This window comes from Leopardus geoffroyi, chromosome B1 (assembly GCF_018350155.1).
Source record: "Leopardus geoffroyi isolate Oge1 chromosome B1, O.geoffroyi_Oge1_pat1.0, whole genome shotgun sequence".
Classification (NCBI taxonomy): domain Eukaryota; kingdom Metazoa; phylum Chordata; class Mammalia; order Carnivora; family Felidae; genus Leopardus; species Leopardus geoffroyi.
In genome coordinates this window covers 121,444,750-121,468,595 of record NC_059327.1, presented here as the reverse complement: position 1 = coordinate 121,468,595, position 23,846 = coordinate 121,444,750, and the positions used below count along the sequence as shown (strand labels likewise).

Genomic DNA, 23,846 nt, shown 5'->3' with positions numbered 1-23,846 from the left:
TTATACACGGATTTTTTTTTTTTTGGTACAGTGTAGGACTATAAATGTATTTTCTTTTCCTAATGATTTTTTAAAATTTATTTATTTTTGAGAGAGAGAGAGAGAACTAGAACGGGGAAGGGGCAGAGATCAAGAGGGAGACACAGACTCCAAAGCTGACTCCAGGCTCTGAGCTGTCAGCACAGCCCAACCCGGGGTTCGAACTCACAAACTGCAAAATCATGACCTGAGCCAAAGTTAGACGCTTAACGGACTGAGCCATCCAGAAGCCCTTCCTTATGACTTTCTTAATAACATCTTCTCTTCTTTAGGTTACTTTATTATAAGAATACAGTATATGATACATATTACATACATGTGTTAATTGACTACTTATGTTATTTGTAAGGTCAACGGTAGGCTATTAGTAATTAAGTTTTTGGGGAGTCAAAGTTATACGTGGGTTTTCTACTGCCCAGAAGGTCAGCCCTCCCAACCCCCATGTTGGTCAAGTGTTAACTTGTATTTCTGGTTTGGCTAAACCATGACTTGTGTATGACTCAGACTTTGTTGTCCTAAGAATTCCTCTTGTATCTGCCCATGTGAAACAATACAAACTAATTAAATATCATGTAAGAGATGTTATGATTAAGTTCCCAGATAAGTGGCATAGGTAAATGGTGCAATTCCCTAAGGAAATAATGAGCCTGGGAGATCTGATAAATTCATAGTTTCCAAAGGATGAGATGCATAGTGTTGTATGAGATTACATAAGACAGTACTGGAAAGTGACATTAAATACGATTGAAACATTCAATGAGAATGTTATTGGCTTTTCAGCTTTCTTTCAGTTTATTTGGTTATTTCAATGAGGAACTTTCAAAATTACAATTTAATGCAAATGTGTGATGAATACCTAACATGTGCTTATCTTGATTTATTTTTTTAAACAAGAATGACCAAGCCTTAAACAAAGAGCCTTTGGCAAGCAACAAAACCTAGCTACAACTTAATTAATTTTGGTTTTTTTAAATTTGTTTTAATATTTATTTGTTTTTAAGAAGAGAGAGACAGAGTGCCAGAGGGGAGGGGCAGAGCAGGAGAGGGACACAGAATCTGAAGCAGGCTCCAGGCTCTGAGCTGTCAGCACAGAGCCTGACGTGGGACATGAACTCATGAACCGTGAGATCATTACCTGAGCCAAAGTCAGATGCTTAACCCAGTGAACCACCCAGGTGCCCCTTTACATTGTTTTTATAGTGATTTTATAGCTACCGTTGATGCCTAATGAAACAATTTTTCATTTACAATGGTTTTCTTTTCAAGCAAATTTAAGAACAAAAAGTGCATCAGTTTAAAGGAAGCTAATAAATAATAGTGCAAATGGTTTACATATCTCGTAACACTCATTAAATTGTGGGAAATACTGAGCTAAAATCTTGTAGAGGCCCTTGATGGATGTGTAGAATCGGGATAAGCAATTGGAGGAAAGAAGAGAGGAAGAAGAAATAGGAACATGCAAATGAGGAGCTCAGGATGAAAAAGCCGGTCAAGAATAAATCTGGCCTGATGGGTGACAGCCGGAGAACCACCTTTCTTAGAATCACAGGCTTATATTCTGGGCCAGCCAATCAGCCAATTTGTGTTGTAATTGGTGAACACTTACTTGCCAAGCATATGATTCACACAATTAAAAACAAATTGTGGGGTGCCTGCGTGGCTCAGTCGGTGAAGCGTCCAACTCTTGATTTCAGCTCAGGTCATGATCTCACAGTTCATGAGATTGGGCCCCGTGTCAGGCTCTGCACCGACAGCACAGAGCCTGCTTGGGATTCTCTCTCTCCCTCTCTCCATGACCCTCCCCCACTAGCATGTGGTCTCTCTCTCAAAATAAATAAATAAACTTACTTGTTTTCTACTACCTTTATATACTTCATATAAAATAGTCATGATGAGAACAAATAGGGTATAGTGAAGAGTTTATGAGTTTTGAGGCAAGAAAAACAGTGTTTGAATTTAATTCTTTTAATTTAACCATGGCCAAGTCATTTAGTCTTTCTGAACCTATTTCCTTATTTGAAACTGGTGTGATAAATACCAACTTTGCCTGGCCTTTATAAGGATTATTATTAATAAAATAATAGCTAACATTTATTATGTTTACTTGCCAGAAATTGTTTTAAACTTTGTGTATTTTATCTCTTTTAATCTTCACAAGAATCCTACAAGGTTATGATCTTCTAGCTCTTTTACAGATGAGGAAACTGAGGCACAGAGAAGTTAAGTGGCTTATCAAAGGCCATAGTACAAATAAATGATTGTGCTATTATTTGAGCCTGAGCAATCTCACTTCAGAATCATGCTTCATAACCAATAAGCTAACTTCCTCTTGGCATGATTAAAGAGCTTAATTTTTATTTTAAGACGGGTGTGGTGCCTGAAAAAGCAGGGCTTCAGCGTAGGTCGTTCTCATGTTTAGCTACCAGTATATCTAAAATGTCTATTTGGTTATTGTACAGTTATCTCTGGTTTTTGTGCAGACATAAACTCCATACTAAGCTGGAATAAATTATAGAAGAAAGATACATATTTGATAAACTAGTTACTATTTGTAAATGTTATTACTCTTCCTTAATAACCTACTGATGACTTATAAATGTTATTCATTTCTACTTGACAGAAGCCAGATTTTAAGTCTGTATTATTGTATATGCTGTGGTAGCAGAAAATCTGGCTTGGCAAAACCCTTGTAGGTATTTGGACCAAGTCCTTGCCTTCGTTGAGTTAAGTATTGGCATATTGTCCATCTCGATCTGCCTTCTACGTATAATCTTATCCACATTCTTTCCTCAGCCAAGTGAGAATTCACCAGCAAGAGAAAGACTAATAGTTTTCCCTTCCTTGCCAATCTCTTGCAGTGTGTACCGTGCTTGCTTTTAAATCTGGTTACAGATACCTATGTGATTAAACGACCAGCAAGAAAAGCACCTGCTTTGCTTTCTCCTCTCCATCTTCCTCTTCCTTTACTCTTCTCTCCTCAGAAACCAACTGAATGTGCACCCAGTACCTGGGAATAGGACCTTATTGGAACAGGTCTTTGCAGTTGTAATTAAGTTAGGGAACTTCATAACTTCAGGCATCTGTATAAGAGAATGCACAGGGGTGCCTGGGTGGCTCAGTCAACTAAGTGTCCGACTTCGGCTCAGGTCACAATCTCACGGTTCATGAGTTCGAGTCCACGTCAGGCTCTGTGCTGAGAGCTCAGAGCCTGGACCCTGCTTCAGATTCTGTGTCTCCTTCTCTCTTTGTTCCTTTTCCTGCTTACACTCTGTCTTGCTCTCTCTCCCAAAAATAAATAATAAAAACACTAAACACTCAGAAAATAAAAAAGAAGAAAATGCACAGACAGAAAGAGGAGACACAGAGGGAAGAGAAGGCATGTGAATACACAGAGAAAAAGACCATGTGAAGACAGAGGCAGAGATTAAAGGGGTGCATCTACAAGCCAAGGAATGCAAAGGCCTTCTGGCGGCCATCCCTAGAAACTAAGAGGCATGCCAGGCACAGAAGCCTTTTAATAGACTTGTAGTGAATAAACTAACTTACTAATTAACTCAACAGGCTCTCATTTATTTAACTGTAAATTCAGAACACTAACTTAGTGATACTTTCTATCTTAAAAATTCTGGAATTCCAGGAACATGTCTTCTCCAGGTTGAATAAAAGAGTAACATAGGAGAAATACACAGAACTTTAAGAGAATGGGAAATGATTAGAGATAAATGGTTTGAGGACTTGCTTCTTTTTGATCTACATCCTTTCTAGGGAGTAAAGCAATAAATTTCACTAACTCTTCTTTACTTGAAATCAAATCTACACTTCAGATGATGTACCCACAGTGCTTTTACCTGATAGTTACTATCCAAGGATCCATTACCCTATGTTTAAGAGGAAGATAAAGCTTCAGCTGTTCAACCTTCTCTTACCAGTAGATTGTTTGGTTCTCCTCCTGTCTCTGGTTCTTGGGTTTGCTAATTTTGAATATTTATGTGTGTGATGGGTAGAGATGGAAAGGGAACATTGCTCTGCTAACTGGGAATCTGGGCTAGCTCCTGGTTTCATCAGGCGCAAATGGAAATGTGTGCAAACTCATTATAGCAAATGGATTCCATACTAAGCAGGAAGCATCTTGAGAAACAAGAGAGGTCTGAGGAGAAATGACTACCCCAAAAATGAGTTTTGTAAAAAAAATATCTAAAGGATTTAGTATGGAACTGGTTAATCAAATGGCAAATGCAAAGAGTAGCAGTAAATACCTTTATTTAATTATCTTGCTTTCCAGGGTGCCTTATTTTTCAAGAAATAGCTTTGTGGGTGTATTTTTTTTTAAACTACTTGGAAGAAAGCCACTTCAAACTGTGTTTAGAAGCTAAATAAATACAATAGTCCCCAGAACAGAGATGCATAGGGCATTTTACTGCATAAATCAAAGTAAAATTAGGAGTCTTAATGGACTCATGGGGCTGACCACACACTTCTGTATAAGTGCTAATTTTAATAAACCATGGTCCCTGAATGACATTTTCCTAATCAGCGACTGAATGAGTATTAGTGCAGAATACAGATTATTTGAGCTTAGTCTTCAACTGCTATACATTTTGCAGATGCATATTTACTTTTATTCTTGTTTATATTCAGGACAATCATATTATGAAATGGATGGGGTTTTGGTCTGCTAAAGGTACCTTACAGACATATATTGCCTGCAAAATAGATTCTACTTAACCGAAGCCAAAACACTACCACAAGGAAGTGTTCTACATATGAAGGAGCAATGGCCCCTCTCTTCAAATTCCTCTATGTGGAAATTGTCTCATTAAATAAAACCATTAGTTCACAGTTATGGTATGAAATTAGGCTCCTTCTATATAACCTCCTTTATGTTATGCTAAAGAGAATTCAATATAATGGGAAAATGGATGTTCCCGATGTGTTTCTATTTTTTTTTTTTGATGTTTATTTTTGAGAGAGACAGAGTATGAGCAGGGGAGGGACAGAGAGAGAGAGGGAGACACAAAATCCGAAGTAGGCTCCAGGCTCTGAGCTGTCAGCACAGAACCCAACGTGGGGCTTGAACCCACGAATGGTGAGATCATGACCTGAGCCGAAGTTGGATGCTTAACCAACTGAGCCACCCAGGCACCCCTGTTCCTGGTGTACTGGGCCTTGCACATCCCACTTGCCATCTCCTTCTACCATAGAGATCTCCCAAGAAGAGACTTGGAGACTATAAGTCATCTATAGCTGTTTCTTATTAAGGACTATGGATATGCCAAGAATGCCTTTATTGTTTATAATGGATGGTGTGTGATAAGGCTGTTATGGCAGATTACTAGCTTTTCCAGTCAGGATATTTTGAATAAAGATACAAATTACTTCACACCATGGAGGCCAGGATTTGGGAAGTGCTTGTAGTGATGATATATGTGGTTGGAGCTAGAAAGTTGTCTAAGCTCATGGGAGCTCTAGGTCTTGCCACTCTCTCTGTCTCTCACAAACAACTTAATCTTGCTCATGGGGTCTGTTCATCTCCCACATCCCTTCTCTCCATTCTTCCCTATCAATTTTTATTATTCATACCATCTGTTTGCTTATGCCATAGGTATGCACAGGAGTCGTCATGGTTGTCTCAGACTCACTCTGTTGAAACCTTTCTGCTTCAGTTTTCACAGCTAATCACTTTTTCATTTGTTTGAATTTTCTAGTTAAGGTTACACAGAAAGTAAATTTGATTAGACTAGCTCAACATTTTCTTTCCTTTTGTTTTTATTTTATTTTATTATTTTATTTTATTTTTTAATGTTTATTTTGAGAGAGAGAGAGAGAGAGAGAGAGAGAGAGAGAAAGCAGGAGAGGGGCAGAGAGAGAGGGACAGAGAGAGAATCCCAAGCAGACTTCTCACTGTCTAAGCAGAGCCTGACGTAAAGCTTGAACTCATGAACCATGAGATCATGACCTGAGCGGATATCAAGAGTCAGGCACTTAACCAACTGAGCTACTCAGGTGCCCCTTCTTTTATTTTTAGGTAAAGTTTTATAAAGAAATTCACAACCAAATTCACTCATTTTAAGTATACAAGTCAATAATTTTCAGTAAATTTATAGAGATGTACAACCAAAACTGTAATCCAGATTTAGAATATTTTCAACATAAAAAACTCCCTTGGGACTTTCTGCAGTCAATCCCCAGTTCCACCTACAGCTTTAGGCAACTACTTATGTGGTTTCTGACCCTATAAGAATGTCTATTCTGGATGTTTCATATAAATAGAATTATAAAATATGCGGTGTTTTTTAAAAGGCTTTTTTCACTGAGCATAATGGTTTTGAGGTTCATGGTACTACCACATGCATCAGTAATTTGTTCCTTTAAATTGCTGAATAGTAGTCCATTGTATGGATATCCTGTTTTAGAATAATCCAAACCCATTTCAAATGGAAAAACCAATGGAATATTCCATCACACCAGTTAGTGGGCATTTGGATTGTTTCCAGTGTGACTATTAGGAATATTGTTACTATTAATAATGTCTCAAAAACACCTGTCTTGATTACTATAGCTTTAGAGTAAGTTTCGAAGTTAGCTTATGTAAGTCCTCCAACCTTGCTCTTCCTTGACCAAATAGTTTTAGCTATTCTAGGTATTTTTCATTTCCAAATATTATTTAGGATCATCTTATCAATTTCTAATGATTTGCTGTGATTCTGTGATTCTGATAGGAATTGAATTGAATAAATTAGTCAAATATTTATCAATGGGGGGGAATGCCAACTTAAAATATTTAGTCTTTCCATCCATGAATATGTAATATCTCTCCATTTACTTAGATATTTAATATCTCACAGAACAATAGTTCATTGTGCAAATCTTACACTTCTACTATTAAATATATTCCTAAATATTTTATTCTTTCTGGTGCTTTTGTTAATGTCACTATTCCCTTAATTTTATTTTTGAATTGTCATTGTTAACATGCAGGAATATGGTTTATTTTTGTATCTCTTATATCTTGTGATAGGAAATACTCTATTAGCTTTAGTAGTTTCTGAATTTTTTGGTTTTTTACATAAATTATGATATAGTATGCTAAGAAAATCTGTTTTATTTCTTCCTTTCAAATCTGTATGAATGGATCTATCTATCTGTCTGTCTATCTATTCTACCTACCTACCTACCTACCTACCTGTCATCACCTTATTGTCCTATCTAGGACCCTTGGTTATAATTTTGAAAAGAATGGACTCTTTGCTGTGTTCAAGATCTTAAGAGGACACCATGAAATATTTCACTATTAAGGATGATGTTTTCATAGATACCCTTTTCAGTCGGGGGAAATTACACTTCATTTCTAGTTTACTGAAATTTCTAATTAAAAGTGGGTACTAAATTTTGTCAAATGCTTTTTCTGCATCTACTGACTCCACCAATATAGTGCGTTGTTCTACTTGATTTTCATGTAATAAGCCAGTCATACATTCCTGAATGAAAATCACTTATTTATGTTTTCTATCCCTTTCTGTATCTTGCCAAAGTTGGTTTGTTAATATTTTATTAAGGATAGTTGCATCAATGTTCATGAAGGATATTGGTTTTCTTTACTTGGTTTTGTTTTCTTTTCATTCTTTTCTAGCTTTGGTACGAGGATAAAGCTGGCCTCAAACAATTACTTCTGTAGTGTTCCTTCCTCCTCTTCCTGAAAGGATTTGGGAAGAATGGTATCATTTCTTTTGAATATAGAATTCAGAATTGAAGCCATCCTGCTTGAAGTTTTCTTCATGGGACCACTTAAAATTTCTAATGCAATATCTTTAATTGTTTTTATATCTTTTCAGACTACCTATTTATTGAGTCAATTTTAGCAATTTGTGTCTTTCTAAGAATTTTCCCATTTCATGAAAGTTTTCTAATTTGTTGCCAAGGTCACTTTTTGTGCTTTGTGTCAGGGGATATCATAGATTACTGTTTGGCCTTAAAGTGATCTTTCCTGGCACCCACCCATTTGTGGCTATGGAGGGATAAAGTATCACGGTACAAAGCCAAGTTGCCAAATGGTTGTCCAATTTGGTAGAGACCAGATAAGACAGGTGGGGGCATGGTTCTTCAGTAGCTGTGGGCTGGAAAATGTTCTGAATTTAATGCTATCCAACATACAAATTTAACATTTCAGCATGAATTTTTATACTTACTCTTGTGTTGGGAACTCTGTGATATTGAAGCAGCGTTGGAAAGTGGAGGATTTGTCACTGTTGCAGTTGCAGTGGTGAACTCATTCTTCTTGACATCCTTGGTTGTGTTTCCTAATGATGTAAAAGGATAAGCAGCCATCAGGGGTATAACCAATAAATAGTCTCATTAGCATTAGTATTAAAATCTAGTTACAACTTGAACTTTAGTTACTGAAAGTCTTCTGATCAAGATTTAGAAATTCAACATTTTGGCGAGTACCTTTTGGTGATCAGTTAATTACATCAAGAAAATGGAGGAATATTAGACTCTTCTCTATGTCTGGTATAGGTTATCTCATCTGAACAGAACAGTAATCCTATTAATTAAGTAATAATTATCATCACTCTTTAACATATGAGATTCAGAAAAGTTAACTTCCCCATTTTCATGTAACTTGTAACAGAAGAGAGGCAGGATCTGAATCCAAGCCTTTCTGATGCAAAAGTTAATCACTCAGCTACCCTAGAAAGGGGGTGGTAAGAAAGGGGTAGTAGTTGAAGATGGTAGTTCCCATGCTGTCTGGGAAAGAATTTTTAAGTGGGTGGAATAGACAGCAGGAAAGGGATAACAGGAAGTACATAGAATAAACTTTACATTTTTTTGGCAGAAGGGGAAGGAGAATTAACAACAAAGGAAAGGTAATCTGAACTTACAAAAATAACACTGGAATATGACTACTTGAAAAAATTTATATTTACACAAATATTATAAAAACAAAATGATGAATGCCCCTCAGTCTTTTCAAAGTCTAATGTGGAGAACATTGGGTTAGTGAAGAAATGACAGACATGATGATTCAGTGCATGCTTAGAGTTAACTAGATATGATGGTAGCTGGAGGTGGGAGGAAATCAGTTTAATAGATTTCTTTCACAACGTAGGCTGAATTGCTGTTTTCAATTGCCAATCAGCTTCCATTCTATGGCAGCAAGCATCTATAGTGTAATGCAAATTTTTAATGCAGTGGAGAGATTCATGCTGGAGAAATTGATAGTTTGCAAGAAGCCCTCATAGACATTGGGCAAATATGTTTTCACACAAAGAGGCTTCAGGAATTGGTATGCCAGCAAAATATAAATATAAATTCAAATATAGGCCATAGCATTAACACGGCATATGGTAAAGAAAGATTTGAAATGGGCAAAACTTCAGAGGAATCTTAAAGTATTAAACTGACAGATAAATATTTGAGGAAGTAAAGAGATAGCTTGTAGCAGAAATTGATGTTTGTGATAGCATGGAAGTACAAAAGATCACCCTGAATACAGGAACTCCACACTCGAGGATGAAGAAGGAATATGTGGGGTAAAGATTTTGCTCCTCACTGGAACTCCAAGAACATATTCTTGAAAAGCATTGGAACAGGATTTCCTCTTTAGAAATATTTGGTGAAGAATTCTTCTTCTGAGTTAAAAATAGAAAACCATGAGACAGCTATCCTGATGGCCTAAAGAATTCCCTAGCATAAGACAGACTCAAAAGTCTTGGACATGGTAAAAAGAATATATATTTAAGAAAGATATGGGAGGCTGGCCGATTAGCAAAATACAAAGAAAAGAGGAGAATAATGGAATATCTGGGGATACAATGCCAAAGAGATTGCTTTGAGAATTGCCTATTATTGATGTGGAATATACATCACAAATGAGGGTAGAATGAGAGCCCATACTTAACACAGGACAGGTTGTCAATTACACAGTGTCATGTAGGCCATGGAAGGAATCTTGAATGCTTTAAAGGTAACCAAAATGTTTTTAAACATACATGGTGGACCTAAAACCAATAGAAGGAAAGATGCAGAGACAAATGCTGCCACGGCCATAAATTTTGAAATTTTCCTAGTATACTGAGATGTTTCAAATTCTAGTCTCAAGAGAGAAGAAAATGGGTGACCTACATTTATTAAGATAGGAGACTCTTAAGAACTGAGAACAAACTGAGGGTTGATGGGGGGTGGGAGGGAGGGGAGGGTGGGTGATGGGTATTGAGGAGGGCACCTTTTGGGATGAGCACTGGGTGTTGTATGGAAACCAATTTGACAATAAACTTCATATACTGAAAAAAATAAATTAAAAAAAAATAAATCTTTAAAAGAAATAAAACAATTAAAAATAAATTAAAAATAAAAAAAAGATATGAGAATCACAGTTGTGTATTAACATCTTGTTCGGAAAATTTTCCCAATTGCACTTGGAGTTCTCACATAGTAGATTCTGGACTCCTGCCAGAAAGTGATTGCCATCTCAGAAAAATGAAACTAATCTTAAGGCTGTTCTTTTAACCCATATGGCTTGCTGTCCTCTAGTTTTTCTGTCTGGTCATTTCCCCCAGATAACACTATGTATCTTTGATCTACAGGTGCAAATTGTACTGTAAACCTAGGTGATATTATATGTATTCGGTTTGACAAACCTTATTTAGCTTGAGTAATACTAATTTTTTTAATTTTATTTTTTATTTTTTAAAATTTACATCCAAATTAGTTAGCATATAGTGCAACAATGATTTCAGGAGTAGATTCCTTAGTGCCCCTTACCCATTTACCCCATCTCCCCTCCCACAACCCCTCCAGTAACCCTCAGTTTGTTCTCCATATTTATGAGTCTCTTCTGTTTTGTCTTCCTCCCTATTTTTATATTATTTTTGTTTCCCTTCCCTTATGTTCATCTGTTTTGTCTCTTAAAGTCCTCATATGAGTGAAGTCATATGATTTTTGTCTTTCTCTGACTGACTAATTTCACTTAGCATAATACCCTCCAGTTCCATCCACGTAGTTGCAAATGGCAAGATTTCATTCTTTTTGATTGCCAAGTAATACTCCATTGTATATATATATATATATATATATATATATATATATATATATATATACACACCACATCTTCTTTATCCATTCATCCATCGATGGACATTTGGGCTCTTTCCATACTTTGGTTATTGTTGATAGTGCTGCTATAAACTTGGGGGTGCATGTGTCCCTTTGAAACAGCACACCTGTGTCCCGTGGATAAACGCCTAGTAGTGAAATTGCTGGGTCATAGGGTAGTTCTATTTTTAGTTTTCTGAGGAACCTCCATACTGTTTTCCAGAGTGGCTGCACCAGTTTGCATTCCCATTGAGTAATACTAATTTAAATTGTGATATCAAAATAGTATTGACTTTACTCTTAGGACTTGTTTTGAAATTCATGCCCTTTTAAGTCTTAAAACTTTGGTATAGGTAGGATGAATGAAAGACAAACTATAAGAATTTTACAACTGTATTTGACTTGGAATAAGAAGAGTCTGACACACTAGAAGCTTGAGAAAGTTGCATCAATACCATAGTGTAAGAGTAGGGAAGACACCTTCACTGCAACCATACCATTAAGTGAAAACCATTGGCTAGAAATGAGCAGAATCAATGTGAAGGATTGGGGCTATTTTATAATTACCTTGAAATATTAATGTGAGATTCGTTTTGTATATTTTGTGAGATTAACTTTTGGGAAGAAGGCAACAAATACGAGTATTAATTATATTAGGAATTTAGGGTGTGTTTACAACAGACCGACTTGAAAGAGAGAGTTTATGGAGTTAAATTGTGCAAGGCATGGGATTAAGCAGCGTTATTCCTTTGGAATTATCTAATTTGAATTACAGTATTGTTTTTTCTAATGCACATAGCAAAAGCTTCTTGTGTGGTCGCTTTGTCTTCAGAAATAGAATATAAGATAAGGGGCTTTTTGACAAAGTTAGCATTTGTTAAAACATATGCTAAATATATTAGTACCGTGGTATGTTAATTTGGTTTTATGTTTAAGAAAAAACATTTGTAGTCAAATTAACTGGAGCTGCCTAGATTGTAAAAAAGCCAAATGGATGTCTTTTTGATAGGATTACTAAGATTAAAAGAAATGTTACTGTGCATTGCAAAACCCTAGGAAGGTAGTCTTTTCTAAAGCAATTGCCCAAGGATCTCCATTTCCAGGGATGTGCTATGGACTAGCACTCCATAGAAATTCTGTAACCATGGCAACATGGGTAGTCTTGGATAAACTTAATCAAAGTAATGTCTTGATTCATTTACGTGACTTCTAGTGGTAATATGAAAGAGCCACTCATGTAAAGACTGTGAAAGGCCTAAATATTTATACCAATAGTCCTATGGAGATGCATCAAAGCAGTGTCAAAGACTGAAGAAAAGGTTTCTTAAGAGTTTGCTCAGATCTTCTGATACTTTCTTTGGAATGAAAAGGAATACCTCAGAATGTAAATAAATTTAGATGTCATGAGAAAAAAAAACGTGAAGGGGTGCAGGCCAAACACCTGAGCAATTCAAAGAGAACTCAGGACTGTATCTCCTTCAGTGCTTCAGGATGGAACCAGGCTACAAGGGAATTCCAAAGATTCTGAAGAGAACAAAATGGTGATGGTAGAGGAATGTGTAGGCAAAGTAGGACTAGAGCTTTCAATGGGAGACAAGAGGAGGAGAGAATTTTATTTTTTTGTGAATTTTGTGTTTCCTGTTCTGTGGGTAAGGGTATGTGTGAAGGGCCCCTTGAAAGTGCGCGTTTACCAGTACTTTCCCTCTTGCTAGACCAACCGGGACCTGGGTACAACCCCAGGGAAAGTGGACCATAGCGTACTACCAAGAGCTCTCTGACTAAGAGAATGTTTAGACGTCTTCAGATCTATTCATTTTCTAACTCAGTTATCAAGTGAAGTTCATATGGGAATTTGGGGCTGATCCCAGGCCAGGTACAAAGTTTTACTTGTATTAATAGTGGCTCTTTGCTTACATACCCCAGAAATCACGTGGTTTGCAGTGGTTTCGTGACCTCGGAGGGATCCAGTCATTTGGGATTCTTTTTGAGCCCCTGCTCTTCCTTAGAGACTTCATTAATAAGTAGATATTGACTTTCCACTTAAAAAAAGTCTATTTTAATAGTGTTTGGAGCCAGGCCAAATATTGGTAGAGGCGTCTTCTTCATTTCTCAGATCTATTGATTTTACACATAAGTGAATAATTGGCAACAGTGTTTATGGGACTCTTAAAAGCTTTTGAGATATTTGAGCTGCCCTTTTGAAAACTATAGCCCACAACAATTACCAATGGGATGACTCCGTGTCAAATGGTGGGAGAAAAAGAGTTGCTTTGTTTGTTTTCTGGTTTTAGAATGCATAATATTATTTTTTTTTTAAATTTTACTGTGAATGGCATTTAAATAACATAATAATGCCTTGTTTCAGTAATTTTTTTTGCCCGTACTGCTGAAGCCCTAAGGGCTCAGTGCGGAAGCTTCACAGACTCCCATTAGCAGTAAGAGAGAAAAATGGGTAGAAATCCCTCCTGCCCACATATACCACCACCACATTGCTTCAAACAAGCAGTTCAACTATTATTCAGTATATTGGCATTTTGGACTTCCTCGTAAAATTTTACATGGAAATATCTCTGCCAATGAAAAAAAAGCCTTAATTAACAATTGTCTTACTTAATAATGAGGGTCGTAAAATGGTAACCTTGCCTATCCACACTAAAAGCAAGATGAGGAATTTCAGAGTAGGCAGGAATAACAAGATCCACCATTATTGTGAAATTCAGGTGTTCATGAACCTACACTCTATGCAAGAACATGGCCTTTCACCTGGATGTATTTCCTTTTTTTTTTTTTTTTTTTTAACACAATTCTAACAATTTTGCTGTGTGTTTATATAGGTGTGTGTGCATGTGTATATGTGTGTTTGCCACTTAAAGGAAATAAACATCCATAGCAGGCTGGCAATATCATCAAAAGGATAGTCTGAAAGCAGGGAAAGAACAAGAACATTTACCAAAACCTTAAGAGAAAAGTTAAAGTTATAGAATTTGGTGACTATGTGCAGAGAGAAAAAAACAAAACAAAACAAAACAAAAACCACATAAACCTTACTAATACCTGAGGCACTTACTGTTTAAAGCCAAGTATCATAACTGAGATTAAAATAATAATACCAATTCATTAAGAAATAATTAATTATGAATTTTGAATTAAATGGAAAGAAAAACTTGAAACTAAAGTATCAGGTTTCCAATTGCAAATTGTTACTATAATTTTGTGCTTCTTTTGTTAAGTCATTTAACATCTCGGAAACCCAGGTTTTCCATCTTCAAATAATAAAAATTAAATAATAATTTAAAAATAAACTAAAAAATGATAATACATTTCTTAAAAACAAGAGCCAAATGCACTACCTACTATAAAAATGGTACTTCGAAAACAAATTGCAAAGCATTTTCAAGTTATGCTTGTTATACTCTGCCTAATAGAGACAAGGATATCTATAATATACTTTAGGTTAGTTTACATATGCTTTATTTTTAAAATTACATTAAATTAAATTTTAAAATTGAATGCTTAAGGGAAGTAATTTCTGATAGGTAGTATACACACTGAAGAGGGGGACACCTGCCTGGCTCAGTCAGTAGAGCATGCAACTCTTGGTTTCAGGGTCATGAATTCGAGCCCCACGTTGGGTGTAGAGATTACTGAAAAATTTATTTTTTTAAAGAAAAAAAAAAAGAATTTGGGGAGTCCAAGTGGCTCAGTTGGTTAAGCGTCTGACTCTTGATTTTGACTCAGGTCATGATCTCAAGGTCATGAAATTGAGCCCTGGGCCAGGCTCCTTACTGGGTGTGAAGCCTGCTTAAGATTCTCTCTTTTTTATCCTCTGCCTCTTCACCACTCATGCATGCTCTCTCTCCCTCTTTCTCTCTCTCTCTCCAAAAAAAAAAAAAAAAAAAAAAAAAAAACCCACAAAAAACACTGAAGAGGAAAAATTCCTTTTAAATGTAATAGGAAGAAATTTATAAACATGTAGAAACTTAAGAATAAACTAAATAAGAATAAACTAAATAACCAATGGGCCAAGGAACAAATAACAAAGGATATTAGAAAATACTTTGAGATGAACAAACATGGAGACGCAATCTACCAAAATTTATGGGATGTAGTAAAAGTAGCACTGAGGGAATCTTATGGATGTAAACATCTATTTTATAAAAGAAGAAAGATCTCATATTAATATTCCATTCTACCAACTTAAAAGTTTGGTAAAAGAGGATTGAATTAACCCCAAAGCCAATAGAAGGAAAGAAATAATAAGGATTAGAGAGAAGAGAAATAAAATAGATAATAGGAAAGAAATAGAGAAATTAATAAAATAAGAAGTTGGTTCTTTGGGAAGATTGACAGAATTGACAAAGCCTTAGACTGACAAAGAGAAAAGAGAGAGGACTCAAATTACTAAATCATGAATGAAAGTGAACATATTGCTATTGTCCTTACAGAAATAAGAAGAGTTATAAGGCAATGCAATAAGCAATTGTATGCTAACAAATTATATAAACTAAGTGAAATGGGAAAAATCTGATTTCCCAGGAAATAACCAACTATGACCAAAACTGAGTTAAGAAAAGAAAATCTGAATAAACCTGTAATGAAAAAAGAGACTGAGTTAGTAATCAAAAAACTTTCACAAAGAAAAACCCAGGATTAGATGGCTTCACTGGTCAATTCTACCACATGTTTAAACAATAATTACCATCAATTCCTCATAAACTCTTCCAAAAGTTAGTAGAGGAAGGAGCACTTCTTAATTCATCATATGAGGCTAGTGTTAACTTGATGCCAAAATTATGCAGAAACATCACAAACTTTTCTTTCTTATGAATATAGACACAAAAATTATTTTTTTAAGTTTATTTATTTATTTTTGAGAGAGAGTAAGAGTGTGAGCTAGGGAGGGGCAGAGAGAGAGAGAGAGAGAGAAAGAGAGAGGATTCCAACCATGCTCCACACTGACAGTGCTCAAACCCATAAACAGTGAGATCATGATCTGAGCTGAAATCAAGAGTCAGATGCTTAACCCACAGAGCTACCCAGACACCCCTAGACACAGAAATTCTTAACAAAATGATAAAAATAAAATCCAGCAATATATAGAAAGGCTTTTATGCCATGATGAACTGGAATTTATCTAAGAAATGTAAGGTTGGTTCAACATGTAGAAATCAATGTCATATGGCACCTTAAGAAAATAAGAGATAAAAATCACACAATAATCTCAATATGCCAAGAAAAAGCATATGGCAAAATCAAACACCTTTGCACGATAAAAACATTCAACAAACTCTTACTAGAAGTGGGCTTCCTCATCCTGATAAGGGGCATATATGAAAAATGCACTATAACATCATACTTAATGGTGAAAGCATTCCCTATAATTAGGAGCAAAACGAGAACGTTTCCTCTCACTACTTCTATTCAGTGTTGTATTGGAGGTTCTAGCCAGGGCAAATTGATAAGAAAATAAAATAAAAAGCATCTAAAAATTAAAAAATAAAAAGCATCTAGATTGAAAAAGGAGAAGTAAAACTATATTTGTAAAATCTTGTGTATAGAAAATCCAAAGGAATACACACATGTACAATTTAGGACCAAAAAATGGATTAAGCAAGATGGCAAGATACAATGTCAGTATATGAAAATACATTGTATTTCTATACAGTAGTAATGAACAATCCAAAAACAAAATTAAGCAAATGATTCCATTTACAATAGCATGAAAATGAATAAAATATTAAGAATAAATTTGACAAAAGAAATGCAAGGCTTCTATGTTGAAAACTACAAACATCATAAAAAAATTAAAGACAGCCTAAAATAAACAGAAAGTTGTCCTATATTTGTAGATTATAAGATTTAAGATTGTTAAAATGGCAATACTTCACAACTTGATCTGAAGATTTGATGCCACCCCATCACAATCCCAGCTGACATTTTGCAGAAATTGACTAGTTAATCCTAAGTTTCATATGAAAACTTGAGTGAATCAGAATAGTGAAAATAACGCTGAAAAAGAAGGAAAAAGTTGGAGGACTCACATTTTCTGATTTCAAAACTTAATGCAAATGGGAATCAAAAGTGTATGATTCTGGCATAGAAACAGATACAGATTTGAGTCCAGAAAGAAACCTCATACATTTATGGCCAACTGATTTTCATTGAGAGTGCCAAGACAATTCAAATAGGGAAAGAATAGTCTTTTCAACAAAAGGTGTTAGGACAACTGGTTAATTGTGTGCAAAAGAATGAAGCTGGACACCTACCTCACACCATATACAAAATTAAAGACTTAAATGGAAAAGCTAACATTATAAAATTCTTAGAAGAGACGATTGGTATAAATCTTTGTGACCTTGAGTTGAGCAATGGTTTCTTAGATTTGACCTCACTGGTGGAAGGAAACCAGAATATGTCACCTTGAAATATGCCTCTTTGGCATAAAAATTATTTTAAACTGCAGCCAATTAAGAGGCAGCCAATGCAGAAAAGCTTTTCTGCTAAGGGCAGAATACATATTTTCCTTTTACTGGAGACAGACTTTTATCAGCCCAGAAAAGGCACTAAGGGAATCTGCAAATAAACCTTACTGGGGTGTCTGGGTGGCTCAGTTGCTTAAGTGTCACTCTTGATTTTGGCTCAGGTCATGATCTCAGGGTAGAGAGATAGAGCCCTGTGTTGCTGGCTGTTCTGGGCATGGTGCTTGCTCTTTCCCTTTCCTTCTCCACCCCGACCCCTGCAAATTGAGCATGCTTGCATGGTGTACACTTTCTCTCTCTCTCTCTCTCTCTCTCTCTCTCTCTCTCTCTCTCAAAAAAAGTCTCAAAAAAAAAAAAGTCCATCAATTTCCTTCTATATATTTACCCTCCCTTAGTTTTCCACCCTTGGAAGCCTAAACTACTTTCTTTGGTACATTTAGCTGCGAGCTTGTTGTTCTTTGTTAAAGATGCTATATAAGCCAAAATTCTTTTTTTTTTTTTTTTTTAATTTTTTTTTTTTCAACGTTTATTTATTTTTGGGACAGAGAGAGACAGAGCATGAACGGGGGAGGGGCAGAAAGAGAGGGAGACACAGAATCGGAAACAGGCTCCAGGCTCTGAGCCATCAGCCCAGAGCCCGACGCGGGGCTCAAACTCACGGACCGCGAGATCGTGACCTGGCTGAAGTCGGACGCTTAACCGACTGCGCCACCCAGGCGCCCCAATATAAGCCAAAATTCTAAGCAACTGCTTTGAGTTACTCTTTGTTTTAGGCCTCTCATGTGATGTGTGCTGTCCACATTTATTTTTTATCTTGTTTTTTATCTTGTTAATCTGTCTTCTTGTTAAAGAGTCCCAGCTGAAAACCTAAAATGGGTAGAGGTACAGATTTACCTTCCCTACATGACAGAAAAAAATATAGGTAAATTTTCCTTCCTTAAAATTAAAGATTATAGTGCTTCAAAAGTTACATCAAGAAAATGAAAAGACAACCTGCAGAGTAGGAGAAAATATTTGTAAACTATCTACCTAATAAGGCTCTAGTCTTTAAAAAATTAAGCATTAAAAAATGCTTACAACTCAACAATAAAAAATAACCCAATTTTTAAAAAATAAGGAAGAACTAAATAGACATTTTCCCAAAGAAGATATACAAATGGTTGGCAAGTAGATAAAAAGGTCACTAGTCATTAGTGAAATGTAAATCAAAACCAGACAATGACATGCACTAGAATAGCTATGATGAGAAAGACCGACAACGAGTATTGATTAGAAAGTGGAGAATTGGTGCCTTCATACATTTCTGGTGGTATTGTCATATTGTAGAGCTCCTCGGGAAATCAGTTCCTCAACAAGTTAAAATGTAGAGTTACCATGTGACTTGGTAATTTCACTTTAAGATACATACCCCCAAGAGAAATGAAAAGATATGGTCATAAAAACTTGTATAAGAATATTCATAGTAGCATTATTTATAATAGCCAAAAAGTAGAAGCAACTGAAATGTCCATTAACTAATAAATAAAATGTGGTATATCCATACCATAAAATATTATTCACTCACAAAAAAAAGAATGAACTACAGATAAATGCTATAGCATGGATGAACCTACGAACATTATGCTAAGTGAAAGTCAGACACGAAAGATCATATACAATACGACTCCATTTATATGAAATTTCTAAAATAGGCAAAGAGACAAACAGTAGTTCAGTGGTTGCTGGGGAGGGTGGGAGTAGGGGGAAGTGGGAAGTGATTGGTAAGAGATATAGGGTTTCTTTATGGGGTGATAAAAAATGTTCCAGAATTCGATACTGGTGATGGTTGCAGAATCTTGTGAGTATCCTAAAAACCATTGAATTGTACACTTCAAAAGAGTGACTATCATGGTATATGAATTATACTAATGGAAGAAAAGTGATTGAAAATGATGACTACTTACCTTCATCTTTAATTGTTGTAGTTAATGAAGAAAGTGTGGGCAGCAAAGATGAATTTAAGGATTCCTTATTTGTTGTTCCTAGTTTGATAAGATAGATGACATTATTATTAATCACAATTTCATCTCACCTGCCAAGGAACAAATAAAAGTCAGTCAAATCTGGAGGTGAACTACAATCCCTCTGCAGAGGTACTGGGTCAGCCTTTGCCTATCTTTAATTTTCTACTTTCTATCTCCTTTTGTCTGAAATAAGGAATATAAGTACTGAAAACTTGGGATGACCCGGTGAAAGCACACACACACACACACACACACACACACACACACACACACATTTTTTCTGTGATAGGCCCCTAAAGCAAATTTTCACTGCAGATAGTTACTTGGGTATCTTTAAATATATATATCAAAAACAAATATTTTAAAATTATTTTGTTTTTCCTAAAGAGAAAAATAACCTAGTCAATAGAACTTTCACATCCCACCCAGAATTACATTTCATTTTGTTGATTTAGTTATGACATTGGAACTTCCCAAATTACATAAATCATAAAGGAGTTTGCAAACTATTGTAATTAATTTGTCCGTTTATGAAACATTCATTGAGTTCCCAGTCAAATGGGTGCAAGACCCATTTCTAGATTCTTGAAGGCAGTAGTTAACTCTTAGTCATCTCTTTAATCTGAGTAGTATCAAGGTTAATTCCTGGCATAAGGTAGGCACGTAGTAAATGTTTCAGATAAGGTGCTACTCATACAGGACATGGGGACCAACAAAAAGACGAAGATCCTCTTTAAGTAGTGAATACGACTTAACAGTTTGACACCTATAATTGTCAACATTCCCTTCTTAAAACACGTTAGGATACCCTTTTGTGATTAGGACATAATGTTCCATTTTTACTATGTGGCATATATAAAATCCCAGAATGCACACTGTTTTGGTGGGGGAGGGGAGGAAAAATTTGGCTCTGGGAAGTTTAACACTTTAAAACCCATCCAGAAGAGAGTTGTCAAGGTTAAGCTGGCTGGAGCTGTATATCGGAAAATACTAAGGAATGACAAGGAAGTTAAGACCTTTGGAGGAACACTGTGGACACACGCCTCCAAGCAGGGGGTGAAGGAATTGTCTTCTGCCCCTCTGTCCTCACCACTGATTAGAGGACATCGGTTATTATAGAAATGGAAAGTGTCTGTAACAGGTGGATTCTGTGAATTATAACATGGAGATTGGCGAAGCACTTAAGAGTTTCTCAAAGTCTTCTACACCCAATATGTGGTTATATTTTAAAAGAAGAAACCAACAAAGGAAACGTTATTCCTCAAAGCTAGGTTTGGGATTTTGCATTGCCCACTCACACAATGCCATCTTAAAGTAAAGATGTAATGGTATAAATGAAGTGTCCCTTCCAGCCAGGTGTGGCGCCTTGGTTTTCACTTCATCACTACCAGTCTTGGAATCTTGGTACCAATAAGAGGCTAACTTGAATTTTTACAGTCACCTTGTTTCCTGTGTTTCACTGGTATATGTCTCATATATCGCTTGAAAATTCAAGAATGGGGAAGAGTACAGGAAATAATTAGGACACATATAACAATAATCATGAATATAAATAGAAAAAGTATCAAGTGTGCATAATTCTTGGGTTTCTGAGGACCTTGCCCCCCCCCCCTTTTTAATAGCTATCCTGACTTCATGTTTGATAGAAGGAAGATGTGTAACAAATTTGAGCTTTGGCCCACACATTCAGCCCAAATCTGTTTGGCTTCAGTTTCAGCCTTGGTCTTTGGAAAACCAAGAGGTAAATGGCTATCCATTTCTGGTGTTCCTGAGCTTGTGTGTGAACAGTGATCTTGTGATCATGCCCATGATCATTGTAACTAATCAATGTAACTCTATCTATAGCAAAACAGAGCACAATTTATTTTAGATTTATTGTTAGTGTATGAATATTCACTTTCAAATATGGATAAGCAATCTACATATAACTTATAATAAAATTCTTCTTATGTGTTAAATATGTTGAAATTCTGAAGTATAAATGCATCCTTATTATTGTAAAAATCATCAGGGTTTAAAGAAAATGTCTAATTTATAAGCATTTTATATCTTGTGAGTATAAACTAAAAGCAAATGTCAGTTTTACCACCACAAAATTCCATGAAAAGGAAAAAACAAAAAAAATTTGTACAAAGATATCCCAGGTAAGTCATTTCCACTTCAAACTCAATAAGGAATGTAAAGACAATGGAGAACAGAAGGAAGATATGGAGAAAAACATGGTACCCAAACCTTTTTTTGCCCCCAATATTATAAGAAAGCTTAGAAGACTGTCTTTCATACAGTCTGTTCTTTCCAGTTTTATGGTAGTCAGGTTCTAGAGAGGACGTCCATCATAAACGTCACCATAACTGGCACGCTATATGCAAGAGATGGCCAAAATTACCTGGCCCCTCTACTGACCTCAGTTGGAACTGAACATCTATTGAGTATCAGAAATGTGAAATATTAGTGCTGAGAAATTAATTCAGCTAATTAAAGAATGTTTGACTCTTAAGTGCTTTAAAAATCAAGCTGAGGGGCGCCTGGGTGGCTCAGTCGGTTAAGCGGCCGACTTCGGCTCAGGTCATGATCTCGCGGTCCGTGAGTTCGAGCCCCTCGTTGGGCTCTGTGCTGACAGCTCAGAGCCTGGAGCCTGTTTCAGATTCTGTGTCTCCCTCTCTCTCTCTGACCCTCCCCCGTTCATGCTCTGTCTCTCTCTGTCTCAAAAATAAATAAATGTTAAAAAAAAATTAAAAAAAATCAAGTTGAATAACAGTTATGTTTTAAGAATAAAATTTCAGGTTTATTTTTGTATCTTAGAAGTTGATTTTATGATGATGGCATTCAATGTCTGCCAAATGTTGATTCTAACTCTGGCCACTTGGCCTTCGAGCAAAATGGGCAGTGCACTTGGTACATATCTAGGAAGAGATCAGGTCCCATCCTTCTAACTTGGGAAGCCTCTGAAAGCAAGCCCTCCTCCAAGCAAAGCTCCATTAGTCACCTCTGCCACTGTGGCCATGTCGTTGCAAGAGTGCCTATCTCACTAGCACATATTCCACTTCTCTAATGGTCAAATTTCTGCCATGGTCAAGGGAAAGAAAATTTACGTGCTTTAGATAGATATAAGCACTATTAAATCAGGTATCTTTTGACCTTTAAGCAAGAAAATCTGACTTGGGAGGCCTTAAAAGGAAAAAAAAAAAAAAAAGAAGCTTCTCTATGTTGTTTTTTTTTTTTTGTTTTTTTTTTGTTTTTTTTTTTGGTAAATACTTTTATCGTGTCTAAAATGCCCATGGTGCCCATGAGGAAAGTAGACTAGAATCATTTTATCATAGATACACTTTTCCAATATTATTATGGTTGTTGTGGAGGATGAAACAATGTATAAAACTCCCCCAGATTTAAACTCCTCCCAAGCCTGAAGTCAGGAAGCCATGTATACTGATACACTACTTAGAATATGAGAATTTGAAACAAGTTTTACATTATCTTTGTATTAATTACATTACCTTTAACAGCATGGGGAATATCCAGTGTGTGTGTGTGTGTGTGTGTGTGTGTGTGTGTATATCTCCATCCAAATATATATATTGGCACACAGCCCAACCAACCCATGTTTTTAATACAAAAGTGGTGATCAAATAAGCCAGACAAACAGGAGCTCCTTTATCTGTCTTCCTTGTCCACATTCCCTCATTTTCCTATAAGCACAATTGACCATCCTCTGACCGATGTCTCCACTGGTCCCTACTACCATGCTGGACTTTCTGCTTCTTATACCAAATAGAGAGTAGATTATAGACATCATAGCCTGCCTTTCTTTCTTTTTCTCTTCTGCGCCAGCACCTTCTCAGCTGATTTCTTGAGAGACTCCACGATGGACTTCATTCCTCCCCTTAATCTCTCTCCCACTGCTATATCCATGGTTACTAGATTTTAACCCTTATAGCCCCTCTAAATAGACATTAGATTCAACTGAGGCATTAGCATTATTAATTTGGTGGATTTGACAGTGATATTGTAGTTTTACAATAAAACATCCATATTTTTTGAGATGGACATTTAGTGTGTGAAGAAAAATGGCAAAAAGTCTGAATCTCCTTAAAAACACTAGATAATAGCAAAAAACAAATAAACAGGAAGAAAGAAAAAAAAGGAAAAGGAAGGAAAGAAAGGAAGATAGAAGGGAACAAGGGAGGGAGGAGAAAGAAAAAAATGAAGCAAATACGATAAAATCTTGATAATTATT

General features: G+C 36.0%; 1 protein-coding gene across 2 annotated transcripts in view; it reads right to left on the bottom strand.

The window, feature by feature from the left end:
• The window catches only part of EMCN (endomucin), a 104,839-nt gene that overhangs the window by 38,859 nt on the left and 42,134 nt on the right, over window positions 1-23,846 (bottom strand). For both annotated transcript variants that reach the window (XM_045471825.1, XM_045471833.1), the window contains exons 3-4: window positions 19,553-19,630; window positions 8,226-8,336 (exon numbers count right to left, since the gene is read on the bottom strand). In XM_045471825.1, the coding sequence (XP_045327781.1) occupies window positions 8,226-8,336; window positions 19,553-19,630 (189 nt within the window). The remainder of the gene's footprint in view (window positions 1-8,225; window positions 8,337-19,552; window positions 19,631-23,846) is intronic.